Source organism: Hippoglossus stenolepis, chromosome 8 (assembly GCF_022539355.2).
Source record: "Hippoglossus stenolepis isolate QCI-W04-F060 chromosome 8, HSTE1.2, whole genome shotgun sequence".
In the NCBI taxonomy this organism is placed as follows: Eukaryota; Metazoa; Chordata; class Actinopteri; order Pleuronectiformes; family Pleuronectidae; genus Hippoglossus; species Hippoglossus stenolepis.
The window spans coordinates 24,054,956-24,077,525 of record NC_061490.1 but is presented as its reverse complement, the minus strand read 5'-3'; the positions used below and the strand labels follow the sequence as shown (position 1 = coordinate 24,077,525).

The 22,570-nt window shown below is 43.6% G+C and overlaps 3 protein-coding genes across 5 annotated transcripts; 1 reads left to right on the top strand and 2 right to left on the bottom strand.

Annotated features, from left to right (window-relative positions):
- Nucleotides 1-90: 90 nt before the first annotated feature.
- On the bottom strand, nucleotides 91-6,305 carry si:dkey-256h2.1 (uncharacterized protein LOC337520 homolog). Its single transcript, XM_035163392.2, has 12 exons — nucleotides 5,655-6,305; nucleotides 4,812-4,951; nucleotides 4,515-4,690; nucleotides 4,035-4,195; nucleotides 3,638-3,778; nucleotides 2,923-3,044; nucleotides 2,580-2,748; nucleotides 2,275-2,420; nucleotides 1,549-1,673; nucleotides 1,341-1,467; nucleotides 771-904; nucleotides 91-296 (listed from the first exon to the last, which is right to left on the bottom strand). Exons 1-12 carry the CDS (start codon nucleotides 6,116-6,118, stop codon nucleotides 171-173), a joined length of 2,031 nt encoding a protein of 676 aa, XP_035019283.2. The 5' UTR covers nucleotides 6,119-6,305; the 3' UTR covers nucleotides 91-170.
- A 202-nt stretch (nucleotides 6,306-6,507) lies between these two features.
- Nucleotides 6,508-8,411, top strand: LOC118113571 (protachykinin). The gene is made up of 5 exons (XM_035163400.2): nucleotides 6,508-7,391; nucleotides 7,587-7,689; nucleotides 7,778-7,801; nucleotides 7,901-7,957; nucleotides 8,048-8,411. The coding sequence occupies exons 1-5, from the start codon at nucleotides 7,299-7,301 to the stop codon at nucleotides 8,083-8,085; spliced, it is 315 nt and encodes a 104-aa protein (XP_035019291.1). The 5' UTR covers nucleotides 6,508-7,298; the 3' UTR covers nucleotides 8,086-8,411.
- On the bottom strand, nucleotides 8,322-22,068 carry sept7b (septin 7b). Of its 3 annotated transcripts, none has more exons than XM_035163397.2 (15): nucleotides 21,927-22,068; nucleotides 20,533-20,549; nucleotides 20,108-20,210; nucleotides 18,490-18,596; nucleotides 17,530-17,630; nucleotides 17,275-17,409; nucleotides 14,631-14,748; nucleotides 14,066-14,158; nucleotides 13,881-13,977; nucleotides 13,694-13,745; nucleotides 13,416-13,544; nucleotides 12,684-12,704; nucleotides 10,821-10,956; nucleotides 10,386-10,528; nucleotides 8,322-9,627 (listed from the first exon to the last, which is right to left on the bottom strand). In XM_035163397.2, exons 1-15 carry the CDS (start codon nucleotides 21,928-21,930, stop codon nucleotides 9,588-9,590), a joined length of 1,296 nt encoding a protein of 431 aa, XP_035019288.1. In that variant the 5' UTR covers nucleotides 21,931-22,068; the 3' UTR covers nucleotides 8,322-9,587. The 3 variants fall into 3 exon arrangements, with proteins under 3 accessions (XP_035019288.1, XP_035019289.1, XP_035019290.1); XM_035163398.2 differs by having other exon boundaries at nucleotides 20,108-20,207; nucleotides 21,927-22,052; XM_035163399.2 differs by lacking the exon at nucleotides 12,684-12,704.
- Between the last annotated feature and the right edge of the window lie 502 nt (nucleotides 22,069-22,570).

Here is a 22,570-nt window from a genome sequence, read left to right as displayed (position 1 = left end):
GGGCGAGTGTGGCGGGTGATACTTTGTTATACAGACGTTACCTCCTGTACACGTTCATGAAACAGGAGCATGTGTAATGGAAACTCTCACTGCGGTAGGAAAATAGAAATTTAATCTTGGACATTCAGTATCACATTGGTTATGGCAGAACAACATGTAAGAAGCGGGCGTCATTTGTAGAAGACGAGAAAAGACGACATGACGATGTATCCGGGTTTCTGAGCGGGATTAGGATCCTGCCCCTTGAACAGCCCGAAGTAGACGACTGTGTTGGATTCAGATCCGCTCAGGTCCAACTGAGAGAGGACAGAGACAGACACAGGATTAGTTATTAGTTATTAGTTAAACGATAGTTATTTAAAGCTGCGTAATAACATGCCCTGAAGTTGGGCTGCATGTGGGAAAGCAACTGTCCAACCTGGACAATCTCCTGCTGCTTCTTCATATGTGACAGACAAACTCGTCTGGACTAAATTTTCTAGACATTTTGTCAGAGTTCATGTCTCAAAACGGCCATAAAGACACAAACACCCATTCACACTTCTAGTCTCCAGTCGACCTAAGCTGCATTTCTTTGGACTGTTGGAAATCCCCCAAGAAACGAGCTGCACATGTCTGTTGAGACCAGAAGAGAAACACGTCATGATTACATCAAGAGTCTCTCTGGTCAGAATAATGAAGTGCTCCTTAAATCTAATGGGCTTCCTTCACTCTCACTTCAGTCTGACTTCCAACATCTGGAGAGTCGAACTAGTGCTGTGGTGACAGACCTGTTTGGTGATGTCCATCCTCCAGGGGCTGACCTGGAGCCCGTCACACCAGCCTCCTCGCCCGTACAGCCACGTCCCGTGTTCGTTCGGCACCGCCCCCTCTTTCACTCGCATGGCACAGCCCAGAGCTGAGCCTGGTGGTTCCACCGCAGGAATAACAAAAAGATGTCAAACAACGACAGTCAGTGCAGAGGAATGAACATTTAATCTGGGATTCAGTGTCCAGGCCAAATGGTAAAAGCTCAATTTGAACATTTAAGTTAATTATCAATCAAATATTTGCAGGATCCAGCTTCTCTAAGATTAGTATTTCCTGAAAATGTCTGTTTTACAGGTTTGTAAATGGAAAATCTTTGGTTTTAGAGAACTGGCTGGAAAACCCAGAATTTAAAGACATCAACTCAGGCTCTAAGAACTTGTGACAGAAACATTTCTTTACTTTCCAACTTCAAGAGACTAAAAGATGAATTGAAAAAGTAAACGAGAGATTAATGACAGTTAGAGAAACTGATCACGTGATGAGATGGAAAAGCTCCAGAGCAGCAGCTGAGATCAGAACCTGTCACTCACCTGCAGAGTCGAATATGCGAGTGTTGTTGAACGCGGCGTTTATTAAGAAGTGGTGGGAGGTGACACAGAATTCCCCGCAGCCGTTCTCGTCGCTGCCGTGACCCGTGATGACGGCGAAGAGCTCCACCTGCGAACAGACAGACACACGGCTGCTGAGACGCTCCACAGAGGAGAGGCGGCGCTCTACAGTCACTGATGGAGCTGTTACCTTCATGGCTGAGGGGGGGACGGGGAATTTGATTGGCTGGAATTGCTTGTTGTAGTTTTTGTCAAAGGTCCCGCCGCCGTACAGTGACATCACTCTGAAGGGGCGGAGCTTCTCCGTGTGGTTACCTGTGTCACCAAAGAGACAAATATGATATTTGACAACCATTAGATAAACTAATTGATTGATTTCTCATGGGAATAATCAACCTTTTAATCAATAATGGAAATATTCATTAGTCATAACCCTATACGGAAATAATACAGTTTTACACAAACACAAATAATTATTTCTTACATTATAACTTTAATAGTCTAGTTTAAGTATCAGTATTTTTTTATGTATTTGTTTCCGAGTGTCCTTGTTCCAGACGTGTTCCAGTAACTATTCACCGTCTGTTCCTTCCTGCAGAGAAATTCCTGCTCCTTTTAAAGAAAATCCCCCAGTGACAGAAAATGGGCAGAAAATGTTCTGAGGTGTCGTTATTTCAGTCGCACTTCTCCGTCCTCACAGAGGAAGAGTTCAGATCAGAGCAGGACGTTTCCTCTGAGTGGTGACAGAACAACCATCAGATCCACTTTCCAGTGTCCAGTGTGTTACGAGCACTACTGAGATGCAGTTTCAGCTTTGACGACTACGGACCTGAGATGCTTCCTCAGCGACTCATTATAAATGAACTAAACAACCTGTTCACCCACAAACATCGTGAATCGCTCTCGGGATTCGAACCTGTGTGATTGCTGACGCTGAATCTCAGGTTGAGGGAAACAATCCAAGGCATCGCCCACGGCACCGTCTTCATGGTGAAGGTGCATCTGTTGCTGTCCAGCAGTGGGATGAGGGGAGACACGTCTGTGAGCCAGCGACCGATTCCTCTGTCAAAACAACACAAACACACTCATATGCATCAGATTAAATATCAGGATCCAGTCATTTCTAATACTGGGTTGAATAAGGGTTGGGTGAAGTCAAACTGGACCCAACACAGACTTAAAACAGAATAGCTAAGTGTAACATCGACGTGGGCATCGAACCTGCGGAAGGCAGTGATCCATCGGCTCAGCTCCATGTTGCAGTACGGACCGAGGTGATCGCAGCAGACGAACAGCTGCACCGTGTGATCCCACTGAGCGCAGGACGAGTCCCTCCTGCCGGGACACGACAGAGACGCATCCAGCTCCAGTTTGTCGAAGTCCAACGAGCCTGCAGCGACACACAACGTTCAAAACCCCATATCACACACACACACACACACACACACACACACACACACACACACACACACACACACACACACACACACACACACACACACACACACACACACACACACACACACACACACACACACACACACACACACACTCTGCTGCTGACCTAACGGCAGCTCGACTGCAGCCACCGCTCCTTTGTCTCCCTGCATCTGGACTTTGTCGAAGACAAAAACGACCTTGGCCGGAGTTTGAAGTTTGTCCTGAAGATCTGAAGAGAAGTCAAACCTGTGGAGGGAACAAATACATTTCACACACATGCATGTTAACTTTTAAAAACTTTAATTTGTATGATGGTTATGTGCATCACTCGGATTATTGTTACTATTTGTGTCAGTTTTTAATTGTAAAAACTGCTTAAAATAAATTTAAAGATTTGGAAACTAAACCTCTTTCAAGAAATGATATCTAACAAGTCTTTGTCTAGTTTCTAACTTCATGTTGATCTCTGTAAACACTTCCTAGTTTTCTATCTTGTGGGTCCTGGACTTTCCCCTCAGGAAATAACCCTCCAGCATTCTACAGTATTTTAATTTGAGGAAACCACAGTTCCCAGAATATCATCACTTCCTCATTTGGTCTTTCACAACCCACCATGACCCAAATGATAAAAGCTACTATACTGCACAACAAAATATTTTTTTGGGAAATAAATTATTCTATTTTTAAAAATATATATATATATTTTCTGAATAAAGAAATAACATTTACTCATCTACAGTTAATTTCGTTTAAATGTAAGTGAGACACTGATCATGTTATTTTCCTCTTTGACGGATAAAATGAATTTAGATAAATCGATGTGTATCTTGTGTTCTCACCACTGCGCCTGCCAGTTGATGAAGCTGAACGTGGGGTAAAGAAACCAGCCCATCTCAGCCAGCGCCCCCTGTTGGTCAATACCGATGAAGAAGTTAGGAGATGGGGTCGTCTGGAAGGACACACTGACCTTCTGTCCAAACCTACAAGACAAATTAAGTGTCCTTAATACCAAACAAACACGTACTTTAACTTAAAAAATACAACTGAGCTCAAATCATTTAAAAAATAAACAGACAAAGTGTCTCAAGAGACTTTAAATCCGTAGAGATGCTAGTTTTCACTCAGACTTGAGAGAATCGCCACTTTAACCTTTTAGAAAGGAACAGTTAATCTACGAAGAGAGAAGTCAAGCATCAACATCTGGGGGGTTTAATCCCGACAGTGAGCCGCTCTTACCGGAGCGCCTGAGCCACCGACGGCTCCAGGTGCACCATGGCAGCTGGGATGTTCAGAGGCGAATAACATTCATCCTCAACACAGTTCATGTCCTGGATCGGGTTTCCAGGGAGGGCGTAGACCAGCACACCGGAGGCGTTGGATTTGGCCATGGACTGAACCTGGAAGGAGAAACAGCCACGAACCAGGCAAAGTGATTTAAAACATGAGAGTCAGCAAAAATGTCAAATGTTTGTTGGTTTCAGCTTCTTAAATGTTAAGAAAAAAGCATGTATTTGTAATTTGCATGGGAGTTGCCAGAGAAAATCTTTTGTAAAAACTGTTCTTACATAAAATGATGATAAAATAATATAATAATATAGACGTTTTTAGTAAATTAGCACAAAAAAACCTAACTTTAGTAAACAGTGGTTGCTGGATATTATTTTGCTGAACCTTGTAAGTAAGCGTCTGAACAAGAAGCAGAAACCCGTCACAGACCTTAGTGTAGAAGGAGCAGTGGCCCTCGGACACCCAGGCCACAGCACCGGCCACAGACGAGGAGGGTTCACATCCGTTTCCTGCATCCTTCAGCAGATACGACCCCTGACCCCAACGGGCCGGGAGCCAGTCGTACCTGGCATCCAGTCGCTTGATGATTACTGGCATGTTCCACCCTGTGAGATCAAAGCACAAATATCTGCCCGACCGTCTTTGTCTCTGCTCAACAAGCGAGTCAGAGAACAGGAAGCTACAGACTTCTGCTCATTTCTGTCCACGTCGAGTCGGCGCTCTTACCCTCGGAGGTGAACACGGCCTGGGAGAGGCCACAGTTGTGTCCCATGCAGCCCCAGTAGTACAGCACCTTAGGGATCCAGTTTCCCAGAGCGAAGACCGGCACCGGAGAAAAGTGAAGTCTGGACAGAACCTCCTTGTGACTGCGGACACCAGCAGGGGATACAAGAGGAGAGGATCTGTTCATGTTTCATATCGACAATCACAAGAAGAGGCTGCACAGCAATGAGTTTAAAACCTTTTTGGTACTTTTTGTAATGCAGAAATACTTTAGAATATTATCTTAAATACTTCCACTGGTCAATAAAGCTGAAGGAATGAAATAACAGTGATACATTTATCGTGATAATAATCAATATCAACTGAAATGAAATGATCTAGATTTGTTTCACGAGATCAGCCAGTCCTATATAAAAAAACATATGCTCCTGTAACTATACACACATATACTGTATATACACATATAAATACATTTATATATACATGTGTGTTTATGTGTGTGTGTGTGTGTGTGTGTGTGTAGTTTTTTAATATAGATAATATAAATGTATTATATATATATTTAGATATTGATCATGATTTTGTACTTTTCTAATGTTACATCTGATCATTTTGGAATCAGCTGTAACCTTATAGAGTGTTTTTAAATTGTAGAAATTGAATATACTTTATAATATTATCTTAAATACTTCATGTGGTCTATAGGGATGTACCCTAATAGAGTATTTTTACACTGTAGTATTGGAGTTTACTATATAATATAATCTTAAATACTCCATGAGGTCAACAGAGATGAGAAGCAGCAGCTTGTTTCTGCCCCAGCTCGGCTCTCCTCCCCCGGGTCACCTGTGGCCGGCGGCCCGCTGCAGCTGGTCCCTCATCCACAGAGCATCGGACACGGAGGACTCGTCCAGGGACAGGAACAGGACCTGGGCCCGGGCCGGCAGCTCCCTCACCAGGCTGAGCAGGGAGGACTCGGAGCTCCACAGACTCTCCAGGAACCCGGACTGGTTGGTGAAGGCGTGGATCACCAGGCTCCCCCGCACCGCTCCGGGCTGGTAGGAAAACTCTCCGGCCAGAGTCGGGACCCTGAACGCGGCGGCGAGGTCTCCCGGCTCGGGCCCGGCGGAGACCCGCGGACCGGAGGGTTTCCTGGACCCCAGCGACACCGTGTTGTCTCTGGGGTCCGGGAGCTGGTGCTCGGCCAGGCTCGTCCTCTGCCTCGGTGTCCCCGCATGAACTCCGGTCACATGAGCTGTCACAACAAGGAGGAGGCTCAGCAGAGCGGAGCCTGAACGCACCGCGGACATGATCCTGTGCACAGCGCGGGGCCGTGAACTCACCACGACCACAAAACTCCCTGCATTTGTTTTAAAGCTCGATTCTTTTTACAATATCTTCATCTCAAATGTTTCAGCAGCTTTTTAAACAACTTCCTGAATCCTCCTCTTCCTCAGATGAGCCGGGGGCAGGCCGTGCTGCTGAGTACGGCAGCTGCGGTGGGACAAACAGCTTCAAAATAAAAAACGCAAACTCTCCACTAAGCGGTTTAAAGCAAGAAAGGGATTTTTCGTCGGTTGCAGATTATGTTGTTAGCTGCAATTATATTAGTTATTAAGTTACTATAATACTACACTACTACTACTACTACTACTACTACTACTACTACTACTACTACCACTACTACTACTACAACTACTACTACTCATAATAATAATAATAATAATAGAAGTTGATTTATGAAGCACATTTGAAACAACCAGAGTTGACCCACTGCTGAACAATATAAAAAAAAAGATTAGGAAAAGTACAAGAATTAAAATAAAATAAAATGAATTGCTACATGAAAACAACTCAAAGAATTAAGACAAGTGCATCAATAAAATAAAATGAATAGCTGTATCAGTGCAACGTTTGAAGCTGGTGATTTGAAGCAGGAGCTTTACTTGTAATGAAGTATTTTTACTGAGGGACCTGGTTCTGGATACTTCCACCTCCACATCTGGATGCTATACAGATGTTTTAAGTTTATCCTCTTTAGGAAATTCTGTTCTATACTCGTCTAAAGGGCCAGAGCTTCAGTTTTGTTCTCAGGTTGACAAACAAAACGTCCCATTGTCCACACTGGTACTTCAGAAACTCCTTTATAATCTCCCGTGGTCCTAATGCATGGGACTTAAACTAATTATAACATACATGAAGTCCTGTGAGTCACTGGATAATCGCCCCAGACGAGCATCGATCCACATCATCCCCTCCAGCTGTGCGTAAAGGCGCAACATGAGCGTTGAAGGGTCCTTGTGGCGCAATGAGGTACCGTCAGAGAAGACGCGCTGTTCTTCTTCTTCTTCTTCTCTCTTTCTCGGTACTTAAGAACCGAGCAGAGACGTGGAAACTACCTGCACATGTATTTGATCTTACTCGGACTAAAGGGAACGAAAAGGCGTTGGATATTTCCATGCAGAGTCATTTTACGCACGGTTTGTGGTGATGGAGATACTGAAACTTGTTGTGATTGTTCTGCTGCTGCTCACAAATGTTTTCTGTCAAGATGTGGACAACTGGAGAGGAGCCAGAGAAGAGGTGAGACTCCCACATCTGTACATTTATTAGAATTCACAACCGATTTCAGGATGTTTGGTAAAGACACAATAAACTATAACCATTGTCTTTTCTGTTCAAAGCCTCTTGGACAGATGATTTATTTTACTCCTTCACATGAATACAACAATATTCGTAATATTCAGTCTCTGTTTTTCATCCTTTGTCTCTTTGAAGAACAAATGGCCAAACTCTGAAGTCATTGAAGATGTGTTTGTGAGACTGATCAGAAAACCAGGACCACGTCAGTATCTGGGACACATGGGGAAGAAAGACTCTGGTAGGAATATTTAATTCCATATAAATAAATAAACTGTGTTCAGGTTAAACGAGACAGATCATTGATTTATTTCCTTCATCTAAAACAGGGAAAACACAGCCAGCACGTAAACGTAAGTAGCCAATTAATAAATCCTTTTGCTTTATTTTAGATTTTTCAGTGAGTTGCACTTTGGCAGTTTTGACAGAAGTTGCTTGTTTTTCATTCCTAGGACACAAATTTCAAACCTTCGTGGGTCTGATGGGGAAACGGAGCTTTGAGGATGAAGGTAATGATTTTATTCAACTGCCACAGAAAAACAAAACAAGTGTCATGTCAGTGGAAATCTGCCTGGTAACAGCTGACCTCACCCCTGCAGGCTTCATGGGAGCTGCACAGAGGAGCGAGGATTACTGAGGAGAAAACATCTGTGTCTCTACTTCGATTCATCTCAGATCAACAAGAAGTTTGTGTTTTCAGTTTGTTGTTGTTTCATGAAAATGTCTCATTGAACAGTTTGACACTGGGGGACACCAGCGACATCTAGTGGCAGAATAATGTCAACACTGGAAGTTAAACAACAGTGATACTTTAATGGTGCATAATTATTATGATGTAAAAATCACTTTATAATAAAACCGTCTCACTCCTCGTTATCATCACAGGTTTATTAAGTGACTTTGTACAATACAAATGAAAAATAAAATTAAAAATACAGAGATGGAGTACATAGCCAAAGCAAATCGCGGTGTCGACTCTTCATTTCCCACTTTTCATTTTTCCGCAGAGTGACTGAAATATTGTTTTTTTCCTCTTTCCAACACGTCCAGGATGTTATTTGTAAAAGTGTGTATGAATTTGTGTGTTACTGTTTTCATCCAGAGCGGCGGACGCTGCTGTTAAAAGTCTCTGAGATTTTTGTTTTTTCTAAACATACAAAAGAAGTTATGACTTCAGCTGGCTCGGTGTATATATAAAAATAAACTAAAGTGAAGTATAACACTTATGACATTATAAATGGTGGTTCCAAGGCTAGTGGAGACAGCGAAACACAGGATAAAGAAAGCGTTACATTTCAAAAAAAAAAGGAGAATAAGCTTTAGCCATTTAAAAAAAAAAAATCTATCAAAAAAAAAGGCCCAAGGTGCATTTTTTCCTCGTTTTTCTCAAATTCATGATTTTCAGTTGACACTATTTCATGATCTCACAGGAGAGACGGTTCACCAGGTACACTCAAAAAGAAAAAGAAGGATTAATTAATGCCTTGTCCTCTTGGTTTAATACACGGTCGACGATCAGGTTAATATTCACTGAATGTTACTGTCACTTTTTTCCTGTAAACAAATAGAATTCACCAGAACTTGATTGTACAACAGTCAGACGCAACTCAGGTCTCTTCTCCATCTTATCTCCATAAAACTACACGTCAGTCGTTTCAAAGCAACCTTGGGGGTGGGGGTAAGAAGAGCAGCAGGTGGGGGCGGGGACAGTATTCAGTTATAACAACAACAATAATAACATCAATAATAATAATAATAATAAAAATAATGTGGGTTTGGCCTTTCTAACGTGGGGTTATTTTAATTGGCTGTTAAGGTAAACACATTCTTCAATGATGATGATGATGAGTCCCGAGGCAGCGAGGGGGGAGGGGCTTCTGTGATGGCGATTCTGACTGTACGTGTAGACCTGTCTCCACCGCCCACCCCCCCACATACCTACAAATGCTCCCAGTGACCCCCTCTAGTGGGTGGGAGCAGGAGCACAGCTGTGCTGGCAGACAGAGCGGAAAGGAAGAGGATGAAGAGGAGGATGAGGAGGATGAGGAGGATGAGGGTAATGTCAGCACCACACACTGGTGTCCTGACCGGCAACGTTGGCAAACAAAAACAACTCGAGTTGGGGTGGTCCTGCCGACTTTAAAAGATCTTGCCTTTCTTTTTGTTCTTCTCCAGAGTCCTGAGAGAGAAGGAGATATAACCAGTAAGATGTTAATTAACATTTCAGCTCTGTTAGATATAAGTAACAAATAAATACATCACTTTATAGGTCGTGTCTGTTATGGATGATAGTAAAACACCCGCACAGTTCTGAATGATGCAGTTATCTAAGTAAATATCATCTATAGCAGGGACTCCTTTGATTTTAGGTTGTGTATCGGGCCTGTTTTTTTTTTTTTTACCTGCCACTCTTACAGATTACATGTTGTTATATTCAAATCAAGAATCCTGAACACTAATGGCTTGATGCTCAGAACTGTTTTAGGCACTTCAGATTCTTATCCATCACATAATAACTTCAGGGAGGCATCTGATCAGCCCCAAATTCCTTCTGTGACAGGGCAACAAGCCCGAACACAAGCTGGAGTCAAAAAGAACAAGGAGTCTAGCAACAGATGGTGTGAACCCTGCAGAGCCCTGATCTCAACGTGAATCTGGCATCACATGAGGAGACTGAAGACACAGAGACTAAATCCACAGAAGAACTGAGGCCAAGTACCTCGAAGGGAAACTATTATCTGAAGTTTGCATGAAGTTAATTTGTAAATAAGGATAATTCACTGCATTTCCTTTAATGAATCCTCACTTTAGTTTTGGTGCCTGGAGCTTTTGATCTACACAAACCCTACAAAGCCACAGTGTGTTTATTTGTGCATGAGACAGGAGTGCATGCAGACACCTGACCATGGAAAGTGTGACAGTGACAGTGAGTTGTACCTGGAGGCCTCGAGTTTCTGCTGCTCCAGGCGCTGATGGGCCTCCCAGTTCGCTCTCTCCTCCTCGAACACACGTCTCTTCTCCTCCAGCTCTTTGTGCTGCGCCTCCAGGTTCCTCTTCATCTGTTCATGGCGTCTCTGAAGCTGCAGAGACACATGCAAGTCGGGGAAATCAGTTAAAAAACAGAGTTCGCAGACTGCAAAACGTGAAGTACACAGCTTATACCCTCAAAATGTATCCTGCACACAGAGAAACAGACATGTTTAAGTCTGTATGTGCGTTGACATGCAAACAGCCCTTATCGGAGATCTGCTTTGAGGAGGAACTAACAAGCAGAACATCCTTTTACACAGATCAACAACTGTCACACAATCAACCACTGAAACACGCGAGCACATGACGGAGGAAGATGTTCAGATAGAGGAGTAACTTCACCTCTGCTTCAGAGTCTTTGAGCTTCTGCACTTTTTCTTTGACTTTCATCTCGAACACTTGCTCCATCTCCATCTCCATCTTCTTCATCTTAGAGACGTGCTCTCGCCTCTCCTCCTCCATCTGGGCCAGAGGACTCCTGCGCAGGAAAAGACGGGAGCACAAACACACGCTTATTGATAAACTGTGAAATATAAAAGCCTCGGTTACATTTCTTTGTCCCGAGGGTTTGATAACGACGTCTTAGGATTCATTGCCGTATAATGTTTTATAATAGCTTATACATTGACCAATATATGAGTATATGAAGTTTTTTTTCGACCTATTATTGGTTTCAGCCCCAAAATGATATTGGTCGGGCTCTAGTCGAATTTCACAGTAACTCCTCTTGAAGGCGTTTGCGTACTTTACAGAATAAGAAGAAACCAGCAGGAGAAAAGCTGCTCTGGCTTCTAACAGTGGAACACAGCTGCCGGGCTCATACACCTGACAATGTGCCAACTGGATCCCAACTCGTTTGGACTGGTCGACTAAACTGCTACAACCTTTTCCTATGGAAGTAAATCAGTCTCAGTCTAAAGCCTTTGAATTAAATTTCTAAATCTGATGACTGATTTACTTCCATACTTTCCTCTCTACACAGCAGCCAAAAAGAAACAAGGAACTGCCTTTAAAATCTGTGCAGTAGCAGCATTTCTACAGCTTTGTAAGAATATCTAACAGTGTTGAGACACATAACATTAACCCCCAAATCCCCAAAGGAAAACAAACTGTTGGAGCACAGGAGGGAAAAGAGAGGAGAAGGTTTTAGGATCCGACAAGGCTGTGAAAGGAGCAGGAAACCAAACCATATCTGGAAACCAGTGGAGGAACCTGAGGGCTAATGGAGGGGACCTGGGAACACTGGTTGGTTAGTTTGGGTGATGGGTTAAATGTTAGTGAAGCTCAACAGGACAGTTTGTTGCAGTGCGAGTGTCCAGAGACCCGTCATGAAACATGTGCAGAGGTTACCTGTGATCATTAAGAGCAGTGACAACACGAGCAATGTTTTAAAACTATCATTCATCTGATCGTGATCTGAAGCTGAACCTTTGTGTTATAATAAATCAATCAGAGAAAATACAAGTGTACAGTAAGAAATAAGGCTACAAACCTGTGACTAGCACCAGTGTGTAGCTGAGATAATGTGGATTCAGTAGTGAATCAACTGTTTATATGTCATCTTCAATATGTATTTGAACTACGACCAAATGAAAATTATAGATTTGGTGTGGAATACTGGGCCTTGGCGCAGGTACGGGCTCAACTTAGCTTTATTCTAGTTTCCTATAACTTCAGATCCTCTACATTTTGCAGCTATTCAACATCACCTCAGGCTGCAAATCATTTAAATGACTCAAGATGCACTGCAGCAGCAGCAGCAGCACAACCAGCATGCAAACTTTGTCTTATGTGGAAACACTGCAGGTTTTGTGTAATTACAACATTGTTGTCCTGCATGTCACAAACACAGGTAACCGCCCTAAACACCTCATGTCCAGGTCTCTGTTATTAGTCCAAACAGCAGCAGGTGGAGGCAGCAAGACGTACACCAGTGGAAAGAAATATTAAAGCATCCCCTTCATAACCGTCAAACTAGATTTATACGATTCATAGATGTGGCGATTCACAGTTTTTCCCCCCCTCAATGTTCCTGGAAACATCTAGTGACAGAGGGAAGACGAGGAGGGAAGCTGCTGAACCAAGTTAACAGGGAAGAGAGAAAACACCCGAATGCAGTGAACGAGGGAGGAGAGAAGAAGAGGACGACAGAGAAATGAAGATCTTCAAGGGTCGGGCAAAAAAAGTGAAAAAATGACCACTTACATTCCGTCAACTGTGTCAACTCTAAAAAACAAAAACACATACAACCAAACACACGCACACACACACACAAAAACACACACAGACACACACGGCATGCAATGATGAGGTCATGCACTAAAATAAAACTGCCGTCTATTAGTCGTGTGTCTGTGACTCAAACTGCTTTTTCACTGCAAGTGGAAAAAACTGAAAAAAACTGAAAGTGTGGAAAAATAACAATGTGGGCTTTGTGAGCCGGGTGTGAAATATATTAGCAGAGTTTTTTTTATTGTTCAGCTGTGAGTTAGCATCAGCAGCGTGAGGCCTCGATTCAGCGGTGGCATGGTTTTAGGCAAAGTAGAGCAGTTAAGTGATGAGTGAACTAAAACCACAGCTAGTTTGTCAAACATCACAAACAAAGGACAAATGGTTGAAGAATGAAATGACGGCCATGTTGCTTTCACAATTATATTTACCTCAGTTTAACGGATGCAAAAACATGGTCAACTTCAAGCCCATAGAATTTACGACACCAAAGTTGCGTCATGAAATGGAACTACACAAGTTGTTTTAACACATTTTCTCAACAGATCCTGCAACATCTACATCTGAATTAAGTCTCCTACATAAGGACCCTGTTCTATTATATACAATAATGCAGGTCTGTCAATAACTTATTTACTTTTCAGTAATTCAGATGTGAGCGTCTCTTTCCTGCCTCGCTGTCTCTAATGTGTTCTGTGCGGGACTTACTTGGTGCACAGTTGTCCTTTAGCCCTGTTGTTGTCCACTCCGTTGTAGGTGACGGCCGCCAGCTTCCTGCTGCGGTAGTTTTCATAGTGGACGTTGTTCGTCACGTCCTTCAGGTCCTGCATGTGTGTTCTGGCAACGGCAGAGAAAGAATTCTAAATATTCAAAATCCTCTGTGAGAAACGTTTAAACTGATAACTCGGCTTCGTTCGTCACCACCTGGTGGATGACAGTGTTAAGTGTGAATGATACTGGCTGCGTCTCTGTGTATCTTCCAGTACCTGATGAGCATATCCCTGAGGATGGTGAAGTCGCAGTGGTCACCGTTTTCAACTAGAGGGGGAAATAAAACAAGTTAGTCAATTATCAAGTTAAAAACAAGAAACCCTGTTTGTACCTCAGATACAAAGAACATTCAAAATCAAGTATTTTGAATGTGGTATTATTACACTAAGAAAACACTCATACCTTCTGCAACCCCCCAGGGGTACTGTCTCCCTCGGACCCTCTTGCTGTTCACCTCGATGATCGTGTTGCTTCCTACTACAGCCAGCGGCAACTTGTCCTAGAAGTAGAACAAGAAGTGTGTGAGTGTGGGTTTTTAAACATTTACATTTATATAATTTGATGTGTGGATATGGGAGGAGACAAACCTTGATCTTCTTCACCAGTCTGTTCTCCTCTTCGTCGTCTGTCTCGGGGAACTCGTAGATCTTAATTTTGTGCTCTTGGATTTCCCGCATGATCTAGTTCAGAAGAGAAGATGTGTGAGCTGACGCAACACAAGTGTGACTAATCAAGAAATATCAAATTATCTGAAGTAAAATCTTTGCAAAAGCTTCTGTATGTAAAGTTTTTCAGTGTATGAACTTGTACGTGCCCAAAAAACTCAAAATGGCACAAATCTGTGGCCACATCTTGTCCATACTTTTAAAGATGCATGTTTGGGTTTGTCTCATCTTAACATTAACATTTAACCACATTAACTCAGAAGCAACAAACTTAATATCTAGTTAAAAGATGTTATTGTATGTTTGTATTCTTTTCAGACATCTTTTTCCACAATTTAAAGAATGTAGGTCATCATGTTGCAGCCCACATCACAGAGGACTTTGCTTCAAGATGCACAGAACTGTCATCATACCCATGTAGAAAAGTTAAATCCTCTGTGGTGGTTCTTTTTTTCTGCAGCAATGTGCAGCTGTGGAAACCACTGACCTGCTTTTTGAACTGTTGGCATTCCTCTGGGGTGAGGGTGTCTGCTTTAGCGATCAGTGGGATCACATTGACTTTCTCATGCAACCGCTTCATGAACTCAATGTCCAGGGGCTTCAGTCTGCAGAGAGATATCAGTCACAGAGTTATTGTATATTAAATTCTTGGTGTCGATATTGTAAATGTACAAGACACAGAAATAAAGGGGAAGTATTTTGAGCTTTTGGATTTAAATTGCATCACTGTTGCAGCTCTTGCTGGTTGAATTGTGCCTCAAAATCGAAGTCAACTGTGAACTAATAAACTACGTGTAAATTACTCTGAAACGAGGCCTGACCAGACACAAACTCACCAGAAGAATGTGCTGTGGACGTCGCCACAAAGAGGAACCACAACGTTAACCTCTGTGCGATTCATCAACCATCAGTCACAGCTGAACATGTCCCTGATCCATCTCTTTATCCGGAAATCATCAAACCAAACTGTCCCACACAAACATGGCAACATTTTCACACAGGAAACAGAAGATTGGGCCAAAATGAAAATAGATTTGAGACCATGAGGAATGTGAAATCTCACCACAGAAAAAACAGACACGAGAATAACTTCCCCCATCAACCAGTGCAGGTTCAGTTCCTCCAGGTGTTCCCGACATATCGCTTTACAATAATATGAGGTCACCGAGAGCTTAACCTTTGACCCCTGAATTCCATTACAAGAAGGCGACAGGCGGACATGAGTACAGTCATTCGGACTTTGAAATCCACACATCACAATATGGAAAGTGATATTCAATTCAGAGAGATAAGGAAATCCTCGGAAATGTTAAGCTGGTGGGAGGCAATGTTTAACACTCCAGCTTGAAAAATGAATCAAAATGATAAAGCAAATGATTCATTTTAAATTGATATTACTTTAGTTCCTCTTTCTGTGACCGCCTCCTTTCTAGTTAAAGTGTAAAGAGGCAAATTGTTGGTTTTTCACACAAATTAAACAAACGTATCCTCATTGCTGAGCTAAACCACAGTTTGTGGGAGGCCACATTTTATGACCGAACAGGGACGAGCGTGGGCGATAGTTTTATTAGTCACGTCCTCAAACCATTAAAAAAAACAAAAAAAAAACAGTCAAGAGTTAAATATTCAGAGTGTCTCTGAGCAGCGGAGGTCATTGTGCTGCAGTGTGAGAGCAGTCAGCTGGTGTTATGAGGGGATGCTCTGTGTCTTTGTGGGAACATACGCTGCACATCCTCAAGGCTGAAGCTCTGCTTGTGTGCGTACAGAGGACAAGCTTGTACATACACAATGTCTCACAGAAGACGGACAGACATAAGATGAAGAAAAAACAAGGCTTGAGCACAGAGGCTTCTTCATTTCAGGCCACGGTCAACAGTTTTAGGGGCATGTGAGCACATGCTGCATTTCTGCGTATACACAAATGGGGCAGCTCAACACGGCAGAGACATAAACAACATGTCCCAGCCCTACAGGGGCAAACAGCCGGGTTTTAGACCTTTTAAGGTCACGAGTTGTGACTCGGAGCAACTTCTCACATTAACACAATTTCACACACTGAATAAGGAGTTAAAGCTTCATTCATGGCAGGAAGTAACTGCTTCAAGCCTCATTTTTCTATTTCACTGCTCCCACTCTTTCTGCTCTTTGACTGAATTGTGTATCGCAATATCCGATGGCTTCTGAATAATAAACATCCACATTCAAATTCCACACGGTCATTTGGCAATCAGCACGATCTGTTAGGCATTTTAACAGTAACTTCGTCTGGATCGCCCCCGCCCCCCCCCGACTTACAAGCCTCAATATTTAACTGTAACTTTGCAAGAGAAGCTCAGTCGCACATTATCATTTACAGCAACGGTCCGAGTCAGCAGTTGTAGGTGATGGAGTTAGATAACCCATGAACTCCTGCATACCAAGTTATCTGATACCAAGTTATATCATGGTATAACTTGAAGCAGGGACGGTAACAGTGCATATCATGGGATGGAAATTTACACAGTTTACTGCCTCCTACTGGTGTAGCTACATCATTGATCCCTGAGGGCTCCACTGGTCAGCATGGTGCAGTCAAAATCCACATCATATGGCAAATTGACACCTGTGTACGTTCTACACCAACTTCATGCCGTTGAGCACTGAGCTGTTCCAGAAGCAGCTGAGGTTTGAGCACCTCGCTGGAAAGTTTAAGGAAGGAAGCGTGTCATGTTTCGTGTGGACCCCAGGAGGCGTGGGGGAATGGGGATCCTAATAATATCAAATCAAAAAAAGGAAGGAAGTGCTTTAGTGACTAACCGTTCCTGTATTTTTCAGACAGCGCAGGGATCTGAACCAGCAAACTTAGCTTGAAGTCAGTCTCTGACCTCTGGGGCACTGCGGACCTCTTATTTCCCTTCTTGGTCACCCTACTATTTTTACTCATTTCCTCCCACTGTTCACCCTTTCCCTTCCAACCTTTTCCTTTCTTCAGTCCTATCTAGACATTCCTGCCATCCACCTCCTTTGCATTGATCAAGCCAGTGACGTTTAAGAGTTTGACTAACACTAGAATTGTGCTTACATACAACATACGGTACCTTGGATTAAAACATCCACTAAAATGATTGTCTTGTGAAGTTGTCCAGACTCACCCGTGTCCCGAGGGGGCGATAAAATACAGGCAGCAGTGGATTCGGCTGTCAGGCATCTGTCTTCTATTCACCCGTGATTCTGAGTTCAGGTAGTCTTCGAACTTGCTGTCTATGTGATCAATGATTGGCTGCCAGCTACATAGTACAAATGACAGCTTCCAGTAAGAAACAAATCTCCACAAAGACCCAGAAGGACATTTTGGTGATTACAAATAAAGGAATATGATCCAGGCTGCAGGCTGGTGAGATTCTTACCAGTTGCTGTTGTCGACAGCATCTCCGAACCCTGGGGTGTCAACTATTGTGAGCAGCAGCTGGACGCCGCCTTCCTTTATTAAAACTTTGGACTGCTCCACCTGACACAGGATGAGGAAGAAGAGTACATTGTGTTTACGTCTGTCTTTGAGAGAAAACCATTTAATTAAAAACACAGTTATGAAAGGTGGGGTCGAAATCATTAGTGCTGTCAGCTGATGGTATCATATATTTCACATAGAAAACACTTGAAGCTAGCAGCATGTAGCAACACGCCGTCCCACACTGTGCCATTAGCGAACTATGCTGGGAAACCAGAAAAGCACACAAGCATCTGGAGATAGCAATGCTGCTAGTCAGGAGCCAGACAGATAAAGTACAGGACCTGAGGCAGTCCAGATTCAGAACAACCCTGCCTACTCAAAAAGGAGGAAGATTAAAAACATTTGTGACAGGAGCCGACAGTAAGTCTGACGTATGTAAGCCATGGGGGTAAACTGAGGAGTCACTGCATTCATCATAACACATTATGCTTCTTAATTCTGCCGTAGCTGTTAAACAAGCCAAGAATGCAATGTCACTGCAGCCATCTTAGTCGACTCGAAGGTCGTTTAATCTACGTGGGAACAACATACTTAAGAAAACAAACAGATAATTACTTTGGTATGTACGTCACATGCATCACATATACTATGACACAGAGTAGAATGTGTAATCGTTATTTCTGTGGCCACATTTTCAATATTTACATGTCAAAATTGGATCTCTGCCAACCCTCTCCAAGTGTGGCGTTTTTCATATCTGACATTTGGTCTACATACTTTCTGTATCTAAAAAAAGAACCTTGTGTATTTGTTTTTGCTCCGGCTCCATGCGAACAATGCAGGTGTGTTTGATTGTTTTTTAGCACTGCATGAATATCTCTGTTCAAAGACGTTTATTTGCCAAGACAGAATGTACCTGTACAGTCTTTTTAATTCGATGCGAGGGTCCAGGATACTCTGCTGAATACAGGTCTGTTAGGAACAGAGAGTTGATCAACGTGGATTTCCCAAGTCCCGATTCACCTGAAACAGAGGAGCACGAGACGACAAATCAGGAAAATAAAAGTATTGCATTACTAGAATAACACTGAAAATCTGAGGTATTTAACAAAAAACCCACCCTTTGCATTACAGCTATACATAAATCAAAGCTGACATTTTTAAGAGAATCAAAGGGCATGTGCAGAGCCGGGGATGAGACTGACATTTGACCAGGACATTAATCCATTTGGGTAACAGTTAAAAGGCTAAAGAAACAACGCAGACAATTGGCCTTTGTGTGCCCCGTTTCCAAAGTTCCCAAAGAAAAGGATCATTAGTGGAAATGACCACTGGCACTGCCTGCCATGGCTGATGGCTCCAAGTCAATATTTAACAAGCCAACATTTACACCCCGGCTACAGTCAAAGGGTAAAGTGTGGAGCTTGCACTGCAACAAATTTTAAACATGGCCTGTAACTATCTGTAATGGGCACACGGTAAAACAAGGTGAGGACAGGGCAGTGAAAAGAGCTGCTCTGCATTGTGTGCAGTAAACATGTTGTTGGGTGGCGTGTGCATCATGAGGCAAGGACAGACGTGCCCGTCACTGGTGGTATTACTAGTCCCGTCGCTTCACTTCCTCCATCTTTCATCCTCTTTTCCTCTTCTCACACCACACTGGTGACGCATTGCGTTGCACGGCAGGGGACATGTGGCCACACAGCTAATCAGAGCCAAGAAAAACTGAATATTGTGAGTGTGTGAGTGTGTGTGTGTGTGTGTGTGTGTGTGTCTGTGTCTATGCAGGAGGGTGACACCATAAAAACAAAGGCAACCATTTATCTACTAAAAAGCCCACAGGACGTCCTCTACTTTTCCTGCCGCTCGATGCTCTGCCATCTTTTATGTTTTCTGCAAGCAAACACTTTGAAGCATTCCCAGGCTGCAGAGAAGCACTTGGTCACCACCCAGCAGGTTTTATTAAGAACACTTCAGAGGACGAAAACAAGCAAGATCCAAGTTCTTTGTTAAGAGCCAGTTCAAATTAAAGTAAAAAAGAAACGTAGTTTTGTAAGCAAGAAAACTGGCTGGTGTGAAACGCAACTGGAGATGCGCCCGACAGGAAATGGTTTTGACCCACAAAACATTTCCCTCCAAACAGAGACCAATCAGCCGGGGAGGATCTTGGCCGCGTGTCAACCACCACATCCAAGCATTTTAAAAGAATGTCTGCATTCTTGATTCGCCGAGTGCTGCTCTGGATAAATCCAACCCAAATGTTTTTGTTCTGTGAGGCAATGTCGAGAACATAACGTCAGGATGAATTCAAATAAGAGCACTGGTAAACTCTGACTAAGCAATAAATACTATAAAGCTGGGGGCATGTTCCTTGTGTATGAATGTGGCTGCACACCGGCAACCTCTCTCCCTCTCTCACAACAAGAAACCGCAACGGACGACTTCAAAACGCCACAGCACCGCAATGAACACAATGAAGTGATTCAATTAAAACAAAAGGGCAACCAGAGGAGCGGAGCAGCGTGTGTTCTTACCCACGACCATCAGGGTGAACTCGAAGCCCCTCTTGACAGACTTCCTGTACACTTGGTTGGGGAGGCTCGCGAAGCCAACATATCCCTCCAGATTCTTCTGCTGCTGCAAGACAGTAGATAAATAAACATCCAAACCAATAAGAAATTCAACTGTGTGACCAACTTTGGCTGCAAAACTCAAAAGAGAAGTCTTCCTTGCCATTTTCCCACACTATTCCCAAGGTTTCAATGACCTATTCAAACTGAAGATGTCCCAATTATATTAAATAAATAAATGAATGCATCGTGACATATTTTCAGCTGTAATGAGGCATAACACAATTAGCATAATGGAGAATCTTGACTTTGATTGGATTATGCAGCGCTGGACACTGAACAAAAGTGTAAACAAAACTGCAAAGTATACGAATGACTTAAATACTTACAGCTGCTTTCTGTAGATCTTTGCGATGCAGTTCCAAGGTGCAGGAAGAGCGCATGATCGATTCCAGGGTCACGAAGCCACAGGAGAGAGAGAGAGAGAGAGAGAGAGAGAGAGAGAGAGAGAGAGAGAGAGAGAGAGAAACAACAAAAGAAACAGAGAATCAATCTCAGGCCATCTGATAAACACACCTCTCCAGAATCAGCTTTCCAAGATGCAAAGGCCCCCAGGCGAAATGACCCAAGATCTTCTTTACTGTAACAAACACAGACTTTAAAGCAGCTCCTTTAAAGTCAGTGGCACATAAAATGGCGCCCCCATCATTCACTGCTGCAGGGGAGGATTTCTGCCTCCTCGGCTGCAGCATCTCCTGCCAACCAACAGCAGCCCACATGTCTTCAGTGTGACACTGTGAGCTGCTTGGCCCACAGGATGAGGAAGAGTTCAACCCTCAGCTGCATCCCAGTGAATCAATATCTGTGAAACTGCAAAAATAAAGTGAACTAGAACACAACTATCAGACTCTTTCTGTTTTTTGGACAGCAGCTGTCAGTTTCCTTTCAGGCCGTGTCTGCTAACGGAAGTGGTGGAATTTGCAGGAATGGGCTGCAGATGTTTTATTTTAAATCCTCATCATGGCCTCATAGCTAATGAAATTTAAAAAGTCAAAACTCTTAGAGGTTCTAGATCGAGTATAATCCAGATTAAATGGCAGCCTCGTCCTCCTTAGGTGGAACCGTGACAGCTTCCTGGTTCTGACCTACATGTTCCAATAATTGCAGTTTAATCAAATTATCGATCCCACACTGGGGCAGCTGTCTGACACACACACACACACACACACAGACACACACACATGCGATGGAGTGCTCGTTGAAACAAAGACTTTAAAGAGGATTTCACATGGATCTAAAGACAGTGATCTGTATAACGTGGGACTGTGAGATGTGATCAGGAGACACACACATGAACAAAAAGCTCACATCTCATTCCTCTCCCCCTTTTAGATTCAAACAAGTTAGCATTGACGAGCGGGTTTCGAACCCAACGTACGACGCCCGGTTAGCTACACACATCGTGGAGTGTGGCTCTAACGCAGTGTTCACGCGGAGTTTGGTCACTTAACACACGTTAAAACACACAAAATAAGAATCGAACGAACGAGGCGAAGGCAGGAAATGACACCGCCGAAGCTAGCGGCTAGCCAGCTAGCTAGCAGGCGACGCATCGGGAGTGGAGGCGCACGACTGGGCGTTGGTTGCTCGGACAACTGCACAAGCTCCAGCCGCGGCGGAGCCACTTAGCGTGAACAAGGAGCTAATCTACCGTCGACACCGGCCACCGGGGCGCCGGTAAACCGAGCCCGGGGTCCGGGGAGTAAGTGTGTCGGGGTCTCACCCATGACGCTGAACGCTCCCTGCCGCCTCGAGTACCGATCACCCACAAGCCGACATTCCCCCCCCCCTCTCTTTCTCTCGCTCTCTCTCTCCTCCTCGTCGTCGTCGCTGATTCTGGGTTAAGCTTTACGCAGCGTGCGCAGCGCAACGTCCGCGGCGCACAACGAGGCTACGGCGGAAAACTGGCGTAGGAGGGTACGCGAATCGGCCGGCGGCAAATCTCGCGATGTCGCCTCGACTTCTTTTCAGCGTTCCGGCGTCTTCTCGCGATAACCACACGTTTTTTATATTTTATATTCAATATATAAACATGAAACTTCACTGTAAAGAATATAAGAGCTTTTTATTAAAACATGTCGTAAGTTGTTTTGATGAATTTGTGGTTTTCACGTTGTGTTTGCGTGTGGCGGAATGAGAGCAGCGTCCGTTGTAGCCATGACAACCGGGACTCTTAACACCGCGCACCCTCATTGGTTAATAATCCAGCAAAAGTCTTTCTGATTCGCTGACGTCGGTCCGTCAGCGAAACAAGGTTGTGTCGACCGTCTGATCGAATAAGGAGATTCAGTGAAGGAATATTCGTGTTTCACGACCCAAAACAACCACCTGCTGCTGGTTTGTGATGCTGGAGGAAGGGTAGGAGGC

Coding starts and splice junctions, on each gene's coding strand:
- si:dkey-256h2.1 (XM_035163392.2), bottom strand. CDS start 6,118: ATGTCCGCGGTGCGTTCAGGCTCCGCTCTGCTGAGCCTCCTCCTTGTT. Junction 3,779..4,034: donor TCGGTGGCTCAGGCGCTCCG/GTAAGAGCGGCT, acceptor TTTGTCTTGTAG/GTTTGGACAGAAGGTCAGTG. Junction 1,674..2,274: donor CAGCGTCAGCAATCACACAG/GTTCGAATCCCG, acceptor TTGGTGACACAG/GTAACCACACGGAGAAGCTC.
- LOC118113571 (XM_035163400.2), top strand. CDS start 7,299: ATGGAGATACTGAAACTTGTTGTGATTGTTCTGCTGCTGCTCACAAAT. Junction 7,690..7,777: donor CATGGGGAAGAAAGACTCTG/GTAGGAATATTT, acceptor CATCTAAAACAG/GGAAAACACAGCCAGCACGT. Junction 7,958..8,047: donor ACGGAGCTTTGAGGATGAAG/GTAATGATTTTA, acceptor TCACCCCTGCAG/GCTTCATGGGAGCTGCACAG.
- sept7b (XM_035163397.2), bottom strand. Junction 13,746..13,880: donor CCCCTGGGGGGTTGCAGAAG/GTATGAGTGTTT, acceptor TTCCCCCTCTAG/TTGAAAACGGTGACCACTGC. Junction 10,529..10,820: donor TCAAAGACTCTGAAGCAGAG/GTGAAGTTACTC, acceptor GTGTCTCTGCAG/CTTCAGAGACGCCATGAACA.